Source organism: Merops nubicus, unplaced genomic scaffold (genome assembly GCF_000691845.1).
Source record: "Merops nubicus isolate BGI_N331 unplaced genomic scaffold, ASM69184v1 scaffold47462, whole genome shotgun sequence".
In the NCBI taxonomy this organism is placed as follows: Eukaryota; Metazoa; Chordata; class Aves; order Coraciiformes; family Meropidae; genus Merops; species Merops nubicus.
Window position 1 is genome coordinate 1 of NW_008592469.1, and position 15,120 is coordinate 15,120.

Consider the following 15,120-nt stretch of genomic DNA (forward strand, 5'->3'; position numbering starts at 1 on the left):
TCCTTTTTTCGGAGCGGAGCCGTCCTTGCCGCTCGGCTCCTGAGGCAGATGACCTGGTGGCAGCTGGCTGTGAGCATGGCCGGGCCGCTCCTGGCTTGGGAAGAGAGCGCCGTAGCCTCAGGCCGTGAGCGGTATTCCCGAGGGGCAGGGGAAGGCAGCGGGCGGGACGTGCTGGGCAGGGACCCTGGAAGGGTCCGGGGCGTGCAGCATCTTCAGCCCCAACACTTGGGTAGGAAGCTTTCTGGACCTGCGTGGTCAGCGTCTGTGTTTTGTTTAAATCTGGCTAGAGGTTGTTTCCAGGGTGTGCGTCGTGAACGCTTGGCAGTTTTGTTTCAGCTGGTCTGAAGGCAGTCCGTAGTGAAAGCTTGCCTTTCTCCGTGCTGAAGTGGGAAGTTTCCATTTCTTTCTCTCTTCTCACCGTGTGTGTCCGTAATGATCTTGGGATTACAAAAATATAACGTGTGGGAAAAGGACTCTGTAAATAACAGCTATAGTTGTCCCTGAGTGCCATTATGCTTTAGATGGTGGTGAACTGGCCCTCATTGGACCTCTGACTTCCCAAGGGCCATGATGTGCCTGGTAGCGTAACAATTGAGGACTGGTATGTCAGTGTTTACTTCAATTTTAGGGTAATGCCTTTTTCTGCTTTGTAGAGTCTTTTTCAGACTCATTCTGAAAAAAACTTAGTGACACCAGATGTCGTCATGTATAGTTTTGACAGAAAAGGATACGTGGATCGGAATAGCAGTTGTGAAAACCGTTTTGCAGAAGTTTAGGCGTGAAAAGAAAAGCAAACTATGAAATAGATGTGCGGGTTTTCTTTATTATAATGCATTTAAAGAGTCCTCTGATGCAAAGTATATTTGATAAGTGGTTATAGTGACTTTAGAAAATATAAAAAGTTTTTTACAAGGAAACTAGTTGCAGAGCATTGTGGCAGAATTCTGACTGAGATTACAGTAGGCCCTTTACTCTGAGGGGAGAAAACAAAAAAGGCAATTTCTTTTGGGGCTTTCAGGCATAACCACAGTTTATAGCTCTTGGGTATTGTGTGGTTGGTGGTTTGTTTTTTTTTGTTTTTTTTTTTTTTTGCACTTTAATACTAAGCATGTACAAACTGAGGCCTGAGAAAGAAGTTTTGCTGCAGGCATTTCATCTTGAGCTGTGATTTTTGGGAAGGCCGTTTTGCAGATAAGTTAGATCTGATACTTCGGTTTCATCTGGCTGCTAGTGAAGTAGTTGATCTAATTCTGTATGTGAAATATTAATGAAAATGATTAAAACAGGAATTAAGACAGGTATGGAAGTGCCTCAAAGCATGATAGTGTAGCAGGGTGAAAGTGGGACAGTAGCTGTCTGGAGGAAGGTATTCGTGGAACTCCTCATGAATAGGTGTTAAGACTGATCTTATTTAAAGATGTGTTTAGTTAAAGTGTGTTAGTAAAGAAGACAACACATTACATACACTGTTATGCAAGAAGATAATGTGAAGAAATTAGTGTAAGAGATAAAATTAGGTCAAGAAAAGTGTACTGTAGTTTGTTTTAGGAATAGGGGAAGAGATGGGCATTTGGAAGTGATAGGGCGGGGAGAGGGTGAATATAGCAGTTGCTGGAAAAGGCAGTTATCACTCCAGTGCTTTTTAGTATACATTTCAAATAGGGAAGTGCTGACGTCACTGCACAGATCACTAGTATGGGTTTGTGTTGCTGTTCTCATCAGACACGTTTAACTGAGGGTGTATTGCTGAACTGTGAAATGAAGGGATACCAGGTTCCAAGAAATTATATTTATACTGTGGAGACTAAAATTCTGGTTGTTTAAACTCTGTTTATTTAAATTCTATTTATTTAAACTCTATTAAAGCAAAGACTGGATACAGGGTGGATTTGGGTACTTGGGTGTTTTGGTTTTGAACATGCCAGGGGAGAGGGAATAACATTACAGAAGGGGAATACTGTGCCCTTGTACTTCATTTAGGCGTTAGTAAATGGTTCTAAACTGGTCACTAATTATTAGAGAACAGGAGAAATAACTGACTTTTAAAGCAATCCGGAGCTGGAACAGCTTTCTCTACCACTTCATATATTTTTTTCTTTATCTTCCTTACTCTTGACCACCTAAAATAATTCAAATTCTGAGGACTGCTTGACAGAAAAGGTATTTTCAGTTAACTCCTGTGATTCCCATGAAGTTGTCTTCATTTTTGTTTACCTATGGGGAAAAAATGCAGAAGTACTACAGCATTAATTGTGAACATATTCTTCTGTCAGTGCAGCCTTGGGTCTGAGGGATGTGTTAGTGGAGGAAATAACAGGCAGTCTGTGACAGCCTGTTCTTGCAGCTGTTCTTATCCAGTCAAAACTTTTTTTTTTAATCTGGATATGAGTATAGCAAAGCCAGCGCTTCAATGCACGTAGCTCTAAACGTTGGTACCGTATCTCATGCATGTGTTGCCAGTGGTAAGCAGAAGTTTGTTAGAAGTGTAGGGCAGCTGAGGCCGGTGGCAGCGCTCCTCCTGGAGGCCTTTGCTGTGTGACAGCGGTGCTGACTTCTCCCCGCAGTGGCCCGCGGCCGGCCCGGCCCTGGCGCGCAGCCTGCACTTCACGCTCCACGGGAAGAGGAACGCCTCCGCCAAGGTCTCCGATGCGGTATGTCTGCACTCCTGCCTGTCTGGTAACAGGTTAGGGAATGCACAGAATGCTCGAGAGACGTGGAATATTTGTGGTCATAACAAACCCATTTATGTTTCCAGATTTCTACCCAGTATCCTGTAGTGGACCATGAATTTGATGCAGTTGTTGTGGGTGCAGGAGGAGCGGGGCTGCGGGCTGCTTTTGGTTTGTCAGAAGCTGGATTTAATACAGCATGTGTCACAAAGCTGTTTCCCACCAGATCTCATACTGTTGCTGCACAGGTGAGAAATGCAGTAGCACGAATGTTTAGAAAAATGCCTGCTTTCAGAAAGCTGATTTGGATATAGAATCACAGAATCATTAAGGTTGGAAAAGTCCCCTAAGACTGAAGTCTAACCATCAGCCAAACAATACCATAACCACTAAACCATATCCTGAAGTACCATGTCCATATGTTTTTTTGAAAACCTCCAGGGATGGTGACTCCACCACCTCCCTGTGCAGCCTGTTCCAATGCCTCACTACTCTTTCAGTGAAGAAATTCTTCCTAATATCCAACCTAAACCTCCCCTGGTGGAACTTGAGCCCATTTCCTCTTGTCGTATCACTAGTGACTTGGGAGAAGAGACCAACACCCACCTCACTACAGCCTCTTTTCAGGGAGTTGTAGAGGGCAAGAAGTTCTCCCTCAGTGTCCTTTTTCTCTAACCCCAGTTCCCTCAGCTGCTCCTCATAAAACATGTTCCCCAGACCGACCCTTCACAAGCTTCATTGCCCTTCTCTGAACCTGCTCCAGCACCTCAGTGTCATTCTTGTACCGTGCTGCCCAAAACTAAACGCAGTGCTCGATATGCACATGAACGCCATGTTTCAGGGCCGTGCTTCCTTTTATAGAGGTTGCATATGAAACTGTTTTGGAAGGCGATATATGGTTAGATCCTATTGAGAGCTTTTTCAGTGCCTTCAGTGTAACTTTGCAATTCGTTGTGCTGTGTAAAAGAGAACGAGGCAAGAGCCTTTGTGGAAGTGGTAAATGGCACAGGGTTTTCACAGCCATGTTAAATCTGACTCTATTGTGTTTCCTGTGTGCAGAGGCATAAATGGTATGGGATTTTTTAACAGAAATGAGGAGAACCTACTAAAACTGTATTTCAGCAATTTAATTCCAGGAAAATGGGTGTTCACTTTCAGGGCGGGATCAATGCTGCTCTGGGAAACATGGAGGACGATAACTGGAGGTGGCACTTCTACGACACGGTGAAGGGCTCTGACTGGCTGGGCGACCAGGACGCCATACACTACATGACGGAGCAAGCCCCGGCTGCGGTGATAGAGGTGAGGGCTTGGTGTCCGCTCCGAGCGTGTCAGACGTGGACTGGCTTCCAGAGGGGTCACCTTATCAGGAACCTAGTACATCCTTTTTTGGATTGTTACGGACCAGGGTTTCTGATGCTTGTTTTTGGTTTCAACAGCTGGAAAACTACGGGATGCCCTTCAGCAGGTCCGAGGAAGGAAAGATCTATCAGCGTGCGTTCGGGGGACAGAGTCTTCAGTTTGGCAAAGGAGGACAGGCTCACAGGTGTTGTTGCGTTGCAGACAGGACAGGACACTCCCTGTTACACACTCTGTATGGCAGGGTAAGCAGCTGTGAAGTAAACTTGGTCTGGGTGTTTGTATTTGCGGTTAATGATTTTTTTCTTTCCACCTTGGAGTTGAGGGGATTGGAGTAATCAACAAAAAAAAAATCCAAACAAAGCCTCCAAATGATATAGCCACTCACATAGGAATGAGGAATCCAAGGGGATGACTGGTTAGAATTCTGGATTTCCTTCCGTCCTGAGACAATGTGGAGGGCAAAGCCTAGGAGACACTTGGGTTTTGTCAGGAGTATGCAGAAATAGAATAAATTGAAAGGTCATTGTAATGGCTCTCATGAAGACGACAGATGTTAATTAGGGTACAGTGTTAGCCTTGTGCTCTTTAGTAATTCTTCACTGTTAATACTTTTGTGTCCATTAACTTGACACAAAAAGAATTTCTGTAAACTTTCCCCAAAAAAATTTAAAAAAAAAAAAAAAAAGACCCAGCAGCATTGGGGAACTCTGCAAAGAGGTACAATGCAGCATTTCTTCCCCTCCCTCCCCTCATCCTCAAACAGGGAGCAGGGGGAAATGAGTATGCGCGAGGGCTTGCTGGGCATTTCTGAGCTGGCTCTGTGGCAAATGACGGGTGTTCCAGTGTCTGTTCCTATCCATCCTGCAAACCACAACTGGAGAAAAATTGGAGGTTTTTTTTTTCAAACGGTAGTAAGCTACTTGCATGAAACCTGAAATTCAGTACCTAGTAGCTAATGTTTTTTTATGTACTTAGTAGCTAGCTAATTGCTCTCCTTGAGGTTCACGCTGTATATGCATACTGCAATGGAACTGCTCAGTGCTGCCAAACCCCGGCCTGATGCCTGAGGGTGTCTGAGTATTTGGTTTGCTGCCCGCTGCCTCTGCTGGCACTCCAGGCTCCCGGGGATGTTTTCTGCCTCTGCCAGAGGTTAGGGAAAACATGCTTGTGCATGTAGCAAGCACTGCAGCTGACTAAAGTGTTGCCAAACATACAGGAAAACAACAATGCTCAGTGACTAGCTATGGCTTTGCAGAGTTAAGTGGCTTGGTAACTACTTGTGTCTCTTTAAGCTGGAACGGATTACTTAGCAAATTCTTATAAAGATTTGTGAGGAAACCAACTTCCCTGACAGTTGGTGGAGGTGTTTTTTATCCTGACACTGTCCATATGCATTGACAGTTTTGAAGAGATGTTACTACAATTTCTGGGTTTTTTCTTAAAGTTCCCTTTTTTCTTTTCCTCCAGTCTCTAAGATACGACACAAGCTACTTTGTAGAGTATTTTGCCTTGGACCTGCTTATGGAGAATGGTGAATGTCGTGGTGTTATTGCCCTGTGCATAGAAGATGGCACTATACACCGTTTCAGAGCAAAGAACACTGTCATTGCCACTGGGTAATGTAGTAGTTGTAAAAGAGGACAGAAACTTGAGAGTGCTACTGGTTGGAAGTCTGTGTGTTTGTACTTGTATTTGAATCCAGAGTGTGGGGTTGACATGCTGACTTGAAAAACATAATTTATATGTTCATCTTCTCCCACCTCTTTGGTCAAAAGCAAAGTAACTGAATTCAGTCATTCCGTCTGAAAGAATGCACATACTAATCTTGTGACTAAGTATATATCAAATATGACATCTAACTTTGAATTCTAGAACAATGACGTGAAGTTGGAATGTTTAAGAGCAGTATGGATGGTCCAGATGGTTTTATTTTTTTTTTCAAACATGCTTTTTAAAGCAGATATGGTTGCAGTACTACCGACGTGTGTGTCTGTATCTGTAGGGTTCTCAGTTTCCTGCAGGAAATGTCTTTTTTTCAAAATTCTAGAGAAGCTACTACATTCAGATACCAACATTGTAAGTCTAACTCTTGGAGGATAAAATTATCAGAAGATGAGCGTACCTGAACATTACTTGGTTGCAAAAGTTTGTATATGTTTTAGAATCCTGTATGCGTTAGTCTTTTGGTGCTTATGGCTGTCTCCTGTCTCAGTATGCAAAATACTTATAAATGTATCTGTCAAAGAAAAATATTTAGTTTGATGGCCTATGTAATTTGGCTTTGTTCAAGTCCAGGCTGTTTTCATACTTGCATTCTTGTTTTGCAGACAGCATAGCTGAGTGGTATGTTCCAGTGACTTTTGCATTTTTTTACTTTTTTTTTTCCCCTGCTCATTCTGTGAACTTGTGTGTTCTGTAGTGGGTACGGCCGCACTTACTTCAGCTGTACATCTGCTCATACAAGTACTGGTGATGGCACTGCTATGGTCACACGAGCTGGGCTTCCTTGCCAGGACTTAGAATTTGTACAGTTTCACCCTACAGGTACAGAATACAAAGTAATACTTGGAAACATCATTTTTAATTAGTTGAACGGATTTTGTTGTAATTGTTTTAAAATGTGCTCAGGTCAGTTTGCACTTTACTGCAGCACTTCATTAGTCGCTTGTGACAGGTGTTCAGACTCGTGTACAGCTGCTGTTGAATATAAATCTGAGAGTAAGACTTAAAACTAGAGAAAGGTCTCCCCTGTCCTAATTTCAAGACTTGCATTAAATATTTTGAGGTGCTGTCTTTACAATACTAACAGGTTTTATGAATTCCAAGCTGAAATCGCTTCACCTCTTAAACTTGCTTTTCCTTTTGTCTTTAAAATACTGAAGGATTTGGTGTTAGATACAGGAGCAAGGGTATAGATGCAAATATTAGGGAATTATGTATTAAAATCTTTAGTTGAAGTAAAGGTATATATTTAGGACTGTGGTTTTGTAGCACAAGATCAATATCTAAACTGTGGACAACAGTGATCACAAACTAAAAAGTGTTTTTTTTGTGGCTAATTAAATGCTGAGTTCTAACTTCTGATAAGTGATTTTTTTAATTGTTCACTTGATTTTACAATGTTGTTATATCATAGAGATCCAACATTCATTAAGCAGTCTTGAGGGACAGTTCTAGTGGTATGATAGAGTGGAATAAAGTCTACCCCTGTGACTTAGTTGCCCTATTTTAAGAAGAGCTTGTGTATTCAGTCCGAGTTATCCTAATTAGGAAGCTGGCTAGAGAATACCTCATTTGATGGCATTTTCTTTTTGACAGGTATCTATGGAGCCGGCTGCCTTATAACGGAAGGATGTCGTGGGGAGGGAGGTATCCTAATTAACAGCCAGGGTGAAAGATTCATGGAGAGATACGCGCCTGTTGCCAAGGATCTGGCTTCCAGGGACGTGGTGTCTCGATCTATGACCATAGAGATCCGTGAAGGAAGGTTAGTTACATACTCGTAAAGAAGCTGCAGAATAAATAGTTAATCATACTAGGCACTACACAGTGGAGTAGTTCATTTGATAAACACCTGATAATTCAAGGGAGTGAGCTTTAATTAGCCTTAGCTGAGCACTGCATGTATGGCAGAAATGTCGCTTGTTAATTCGTAATGATCCTGCAAGGGCACACACGAGGTTAGGAGTCCCCTGACTGAACTCAGTGCACCTAGAGACAGTTGCTCAAACAAGTTTAATGTATGTGATTCAAAAAGAAAATGTTTTTTTTCCACTAATGAAACAAATGAGGTTAGAAATGTTACTGGTGATTGCAGAATTCCTGCTATGTATTCTGGTGTTGGCTTTTTTTGTAGGGGTTGTGGTCCTGAAAAAGACCATGTGTACTTGCAATTGCACCACCTGCCACCACAGCAGCTGGCAACCCGTCTGCCGGGAATCTCGGAGACAGCAATGATATTTGCTGGAGTGGATGTCACTAAGGAGCCTATTCCCGTTCTGCCTACAGTGCATTACAATATGGGAGGTATTCCTACTAACTACAAAGGACAGGTAAGAAATGGATATCACTTCTAGTATTATTTTACATCATAATAAAAGGAAAAGATTTTTCCAAATATTAAAGCATTTATGATGTTTTTCATAAATGTAAAGATGATGAATAACATTCATAATAATAATAATACTAAAATAATGATGTCACAGTACTCAAAACATACAATCTGGTTGGTTTGTTTTAAAAAAATTGAGAACTGTGTTCTGGTCCACTGGGAGGTGGGAGTTCCAGGAAACATCTAAAATCGTTACTGTCATGTCTGAAAGCAATTCTCTCGTTATCAGCTGAGGATAGTACAGTGGAACAAAGGTCAGCCTAGGGCTCTGTTACAGTCTATAACTCCAGTTAGTGTACAGTAATTCTCTGTTCCTTGTGTAATCTCTACACTAAAGCAGATTCCTCCAACTTGTACTAGTTAGAAGTCAATGTGATGGTGTCGGCTGAATTTTTCAGTGTATTGTACTTACTAGTTTTTTGATGTAAAATTTTGCTTCAGGAAGGTGTGCAGATGAGCCTTTCTTCACATGCTTTTCTGATTTGCTGCGGCACTGTGATGAAACAGAGGCATGTGTTCTTCAACAGCATAGCTAATGAAATCTTGGGTTTTAGTGCCATCTGTTTTTATGTAGTCTTGACACCCTTTAGGACTAAGGTATTTATGTTTTAGAGATGGAGAACTTCAGATTGCTGTTTCATCCTGATGTGCATATGGCGTTTGCACTGTTCTAAAGTGTTTAAGAAATGCTTGTTAACTGACTGTCTGAAACGCCAGGTGATCACACACGTGAATGGAGAGGATAAAGTGGTTCCTGGATTATATGCTTGTGGAGAAGCAGCCTCTGCATCTGTCCATGGCGCAAATCGGCTCGGGGCAAACTCGCTCCTGGATCTGGTGGTCTTTGGTCGCGCCTGTGCCCTTACGATTGCAGAGACCTGCAAGCCTGGTAGGTCTCGCTTCTCTAGAGACCTTGGCATTTGTGATTTAATTTCTGCCCAACAAAGAGTTGTTGCTACCTCATTGAAATTCTGGCTCTTACTTGTTGGCAAAGGCAGAAATCGGTGTTTGTGTTTTTTTTAGATGTGTTCTTTGGTATGCAAATGCTTGATGTGAACGTTTGCTTTGTGAAGCGATCTCTTTGAAACTAGAATTGGGTTAATGCTATGGGCAAAAGCAGCTGAGATTTTTCAGAAACTATCAAAGAGAATAATGAATATGAAGACTCACTTCTCTACATCTTCCACTGCATCTTCTACATAGACATGCCATCTGTCCTGTACTTGGCACTTCTGTATAGTGGAATCTGCTGCCACTGTGTGGTGTATTGCACATGCCAGTGGCAAGAGATAGATACTAAATATTCAAACATCTTATTCCCTATGTATGGGTTATCACTACTAAACATTATTTTTAAAAAATTTGGTTCAGCGACAGTTGCTGAGCTGAGAAAACAAACAAACCTCCCCACAACCTCAACAGAATAGTTAGTTAGTTCAACAGAAGGCAGTTGCATTGCCAGGGCAGCCAAAATCTGGAGGTAGTCATCTCTTTTCTCCTTACTTAGTGTCCAAATTAATAAGACGGTTTGGTTTTTCATTCTGACTGCACAAAGTGCACAGAGTGATGATTCCTCTTGGAATTGGCTTAGATGTAGTAGTGCCTGTTGGCTCTGGCTTTGTCCAAACATTTGTTTGGATCTTTCAGTGGCTCCTTTGAGTTTGAAGTTGAAGGAAGGTGTTTTAATTAGTCTGAACACAAAGCTACAGACAAGGTGAAGTGTGCTGGTGAGGTGAAGTGTTACACAGTAACAGATGTGCTCTGGTACTAGGGGCAAGATGCAGAGCTCCTGTGTCACTACTAAACTTACTGACTAGTCCCTGGCCCCTTACAGATCAAAGAGAGGGTGGCAGGTTTGGAGGTGGGGAGACAAGGAAATTATAGGAGAAGGTGGTAAGGAGCCATAAGCTTAATATTATATATTAAGATCAGAAGAATTTGCATGAAGTGCTGTTTCTAAGGAATTAACAGCAGAATTTGGCCAAACCATTAAGTTCTTGAGTAATAGTCGCAGGAAAGAATGTGATTGATACATTCCACTGAGAACTCTTATTTTTTTTATGGATACTATTAGTTGGGAGTTCAAGGAAGTTATAGTTAACCTGTACCTCAGAGGAAGAAAATCTGACTTAGTAGTAGCTAGTCTATGAAACTGGCAGAAACCAAACCCAAGCTTGACTTACTAAACTTACTGAAACTTTCCTACTAGGAGAGCCAATTCCCTCCATTAAACCAAATGCTGGTGAAGAGTCAGTTGCTAATCTTGACAAGTTAAGATTTGCTAATGGAACCATAAGAACTTCAGAAGTGCGACTTAACATGCAGAAGGTAAGCTTGGTGGTGCCCTCGGGTGTAAGGTGGGAGAAGCTGCCAGCAGCAGGGGTGGTGTGGTCCCTCCGAAAGTACACTTTGTGACTGGATTTGCAGAAATAGAAAGCAGTGTGAGGAGGTATTCTGTGCCCAGCAAAGGCTGTGTCAGCCTTAGTTTCTTCTTCCCTTCATTGGTTATTCCTCTTGGGTGGTTTACGTGATGTATAACAGAGCAGAGCTTCCTCTGTCTGGAGAAAAAACAGAAGGATGTTTTTTCTTCAGGCAGCAGATATGTTTGAAGTCAAAACAGCTCTATATCAAGCTCTGTTGGAACTAACCAAGTTATGTAGAATATTATGCATATGTAGCATATGAAACTGATTTTATTTTATTATCTTGCAGGCAATGCAAAACCACGCAGCTGTGTTTCGTACTGGCTCTGTCCTCCAAGAAGGCTGTGAGAAACTTAGCCAAATTTATAGTGATCTGGCTCATCTAAAGACATTTGACAGAGGTAAATTGGTAGCAAAGAATACACCTTGGCCAGAGTACCCTCTGTGAAAAGTGGTGTGAGCTTTATTATTTTTTCTTCTGTACCCCCTTTTACATGTTTCTTAAAACGTTGGCTAAAGACTTTGACCAATTTGAATCTTTCACAATATTTTGTAGAGCCCTACTTCCTAAACATGATAATCAGTAAAGTACTTGATCTTACTGGTCATTTCTGGTTGCATACCCTTTGAAAGAAGCAGAGTCTGAAATCACATTTAACTATATAAGGTACTAACTGCTGTTATCAGAACATGATGTGAAATTGTTCAGATACCAAGATGAATTTTGTAAAAACCTCCTGAAAAGGTCAGGGAGTTGCGAAAAGGTGGCAAGACTGTTCATAGGCTGAACACGCAGTTGTCATTTTCCAGTTGAGCAGGTGGTCCTGCAAACAGGTACTGCCATGTCCTGCAGTATGTCTTAGGAGACCTTGGTTAAGTACAACTAGTGATGTGCCTTTTGTCCACTCATGTTGTGTGCTTCTCTCAAACTACTGCTATTGGACATGTATGCCAAAACAAAGTAGAACTGACTTTCTGGGACAGCTCTCCCCAAACATCTAGGAAAGTGTCACAATAGCTTAGAGTGTAGGGATTGAAATGGAGATATATTGCCATAAGTGAACTTGGGTCAACCTTGTAGATACTTAAGTGAAGAGCCACCTTGTATAAGGGCTTTTTTTCCTTTCTGAGGGTGGGAAGAAAGGGAAAGCCCTGCTCTCTGGATCTGCTAGGGAACTTCTTAGAGCTACCATCTAGCCGTATCTTGTGATCTCAAATGAGGTATGGGGACTGAGTTGTAGGTATGCTATAAAGGAGGCAGGAATCTGTGGTGTAATTTTGTCTCAGTAGTACACATGTAACAGGGACACCTGGAAGAACTACTGAATCTTGAAGATTCATTAACAATTGTTAATATGTAGGAGTCATTACTGAGTCTTGCAGGCAACAGTGAGTAATTCAGTTTTGCAGAGCACTGTGACTGCAGTAGGTAGAGCATGGGCTAGTTAGATTCTGAATATCAGCAATAGGTCAAAAGTAAATTGAACAACTTGTTTGTAGAACATCATCTATAACATTTTCATATCTTACTAGGTATTGTGTGGAACACTGACTTGGTGGAGACCCTCGAGCTGCAGAACCTGATGCTTTGTGCTCTGCAAACCATTTATGGTGCTGAGGCCCGCAAGGAGTCCCGAGGTGCTCATGCCAGAGAGGACTATAAGGTATCAACATTTTCTGTGACCTGGATGTGGGATTGAATTTCTTTGCTGATGCATCCTCAGATGGATTATTTAAAAGTTGTAATTTCTTACAAAGTAAAGTCTTCAGTCTTGAGTTAAGATTAGTGTAGTATTTGTCTGGGGTCCCATCTGCTGTGTTTTATTTGTTCTTTTTTGCTATATATTACGTGTTACATTTGTTATATGTTATTTATATGAAATAATATATTCTTTTTTATTATATAACATAATATATACATTATATAAAACATATATATTTGTTATATAAAATGACCAATACATGCAACACAAGGTAACAATCTTGAGAGAAGAGTTATTCCGTGTATGCATCCAAGTGATCAGAGAGGTCTCAGCCAGGGCTGTAGTAAAAATAAGGTCATGGATGTGTGAACAGGACTTAATTGTTCTCTGCAAAGAATGCTGGCTTAAAGCCCTTGTTAAGCCTCAGTGTTCAAAATTTGACATGGGCAGTGTTCAGATAAAGCTTGCTGGCTATTAGGAGAGACGCTGTGTTACAGCTGTAACTGGAATGCCTCTGATCGTGTGGCTGTGGAGTGGTTTGCAGGTGTAATTCCTGGGCTGTCCTAACCTGCTTCTCTCCTCAGTTACGGATAGACGAGTTTGACTATTCTAAGCCGCTCCAGGGCCAGCAGCGGAAGCCGTTTGAAGAGCACTGGAGGAAGCACACCCTTTCCTATGTGGATATCCCATCTGGGAAGGTATGTTGAGCCTGGGGCCTCAGGGTCCTTTTCACTGCCAACAGGCAGCTCTTGATACCATGATAACGCTGCAAATGATTGTCAGTGTCTGAGGTACCTGATATAGATTAGTGTAGTTAAGAAAAAAAGGAAAGAATTGAACAATTATTCTGTTTTACAGTAGGTATAACTGTGGAACTGTGGAAAGTTCCTGTTAATCTTTGGGAAGCTATTTGAGCTGGAATTGTTTTTTAATCTCATATCAGGCGAGTTGAAAAGCTTTTTTCCTCTCAAGATGGCAGAACCTGTTGTTGGTCTTCAGCATAAAGTTTTTTGTGGTATTTCAAAGATAGAAGTGCAATCTGAACCTGTAAGAGTCTTGACTGTTTTTTGTATCCCGTTCTCTGAATCTTTGTTTCCTCTCCATCAGTTCCAGCTTCATGGAATCTAGTTTGAGGACAAGTGAGAACACTTCACTTCCTGAATAGCTGCTGGAGATGGAAAGCTGGAGTTAGAGTTCTGTCTCCTGACTGACCCGCTGGGGTCTCCATCTCCAGGACTTTCCTAGCTTAAAGAACTAGGAACGAAAAATCTGAGCCAAAACTTTTGTACAAAAGGCCTTTAAAAATTAGCAGTCACTTTAGATACCATTTTGGGTCAGGCTTTGCTTTTAAGAAGGTCAGTGGTAACTTGGTGGAACTTAAATGTTGCGTGTGGGTTACTAACTGTGCACTTTCTGTGGAAGGAAAAGAATAATGGAGAAATCAGCTTACTCCAGTGAAGTCACTGGGTTAACTAGGCATTCAGTCATTCCTATTAGCTAGGCTGTCTTGTTTCGATAGAAGAGGTTGTTTGTCTTCAAGTTCTTTACTCTCTTACTTTAGGTTACCTTGAAATACAGACCTGTGATTGACAGAACGTTGAACGAAGAAGACTGCTCAAGTGTGCCACCTGCTATTCGCTCCTACTAGTCCTTAGGTGTCCCTGGCCACCCCCCAGGGCGCTGGCGAATCCCTAGAGTGCTGCTGCTGTCAGCTCATGGCCAGTGCTGAGTGGCCGTTGCTCCAGCTGGCATTCTGCAGTGGAGCACTGCACAACGATGCAAATGGAATGTGGCACAGCTTCTGTTCTTTCTCCAGGCTGTCCAAAGTGACAGGGAAAACACAAAATGTGTCTAAATAAAGTGATTAGAAGTCTTGTAGTTGTATTTGTTTGAATATGCCATTATGTATATAATTACAATGCTTTTATTTTGTATGTATAGTTATTTCCATATTTTGATGACAAGAAATGCATTGCAATAGTTTTAGCCAGGATTGAAATGCTGGATTTTATGATACGGGGACTTGGAATTGTGTGTCATAATTGCTGATTGTAAGTAGTATGAAGGAAAAGAAAATGATGCAGTAGTAACTACAACTTTGTTTTTTTTCTAAAGCTAAAATTGCAAAAGTTGTCATAGTCTTGTTTTATTGGAGGAAACAAGATACTTGTACTCTGACTGCTGCCTCTGAAATATACCAGGAACAGAATATAATCTTGATAGCTAAACTCTACTATCTCTGGAACTTCAGAAGATGGTTTTTTTGTGGCATGTGTATTTCCTAAACTGTTTCTCTCAGAGGAACCAGGCAGCAGCGTTGCAGAAGACTCGCCTAAATATTAGAGCTTACCAGACTCAAGCTCAGTGTGCTTTAGTGCCGAGGTGTAACTTGTAGGAGCATCAGCAGAGCAGCATCCAGTTCTTGGAGGGCTGAAGTGTAACTATACAGACTGCAATTGAATGGGGTGTTTCTTAATTTTAACTTGTTTGCTCAACTGCTGAATGTTGTTGGAAAAAAAAATGCATGTTAGAAAAACTGAAATGTTGGAACGTTGCTTATGGTGGATGGGAAAACGGAATATAATATATCTATTTCACTCTAGTAGCGTTTCTGTGCCTTGCACGGGGGAAGCTGGGACCGGACAGGCAGAAGCGCAGCATGTGGGAGCAGGGTTGTCGCCCTGCCTGGGCTTTTATAGCGGAAGCCGAAGGCTGCGGCGGGGCGGGGAGTGACCTCCGATAGGTCTTCAAAGCGGTGACGATGAGGCAGAATGGCCAATAACCGGCCCCGTCGGTGCCTGGGCCGGAACCTTCCCCGCTAGCCCCCGCGCCGCGGGGGCGTACGGACGGGA

The 15,120-nt window shown here is 42.1% G+C and overlaps 1 protein-coding gene across 1 annotated transcript; it reads left to right on the forward strand.

Annotated features, from left to right (window-relative positions):
- Positions 1 to 2,564: 2,564 nt before the first annotated feature.
- On the forward strand, positions 2,565 to 13,923 carry SDHA (succinate dehydrogenase complex, subunit A, flavoprotein (Fp); the record flags this gene model as incomplete). Its single annotated transcript, XM_008935142.1, has 14 exons — positions 2,565 to 2,651; positions 2,756 to 2,917; positions 3,828 to 3,971; positions 4,109 to 4,273; positions 5,499 to 5,647; positions 6,451 to 6,575; positions 7,350 to 7,518; positions 7,888 to 8,083; positions 8,860 to 9,031; positions 10,352 to 10,470; positions 10,855 to 10,966; positions 12,099 to 12,229; positions 12,853 to 12,966; positions 13,830 to 13,923. Coding segments are annotated over 14 exons (1,932 nt in total), but the record flags the coding sequence as incomplete, so codon positions are not given.
- Between the last annotated feature and the right edge of the window lie 1,197 nt (positions 13,924 to 15,120).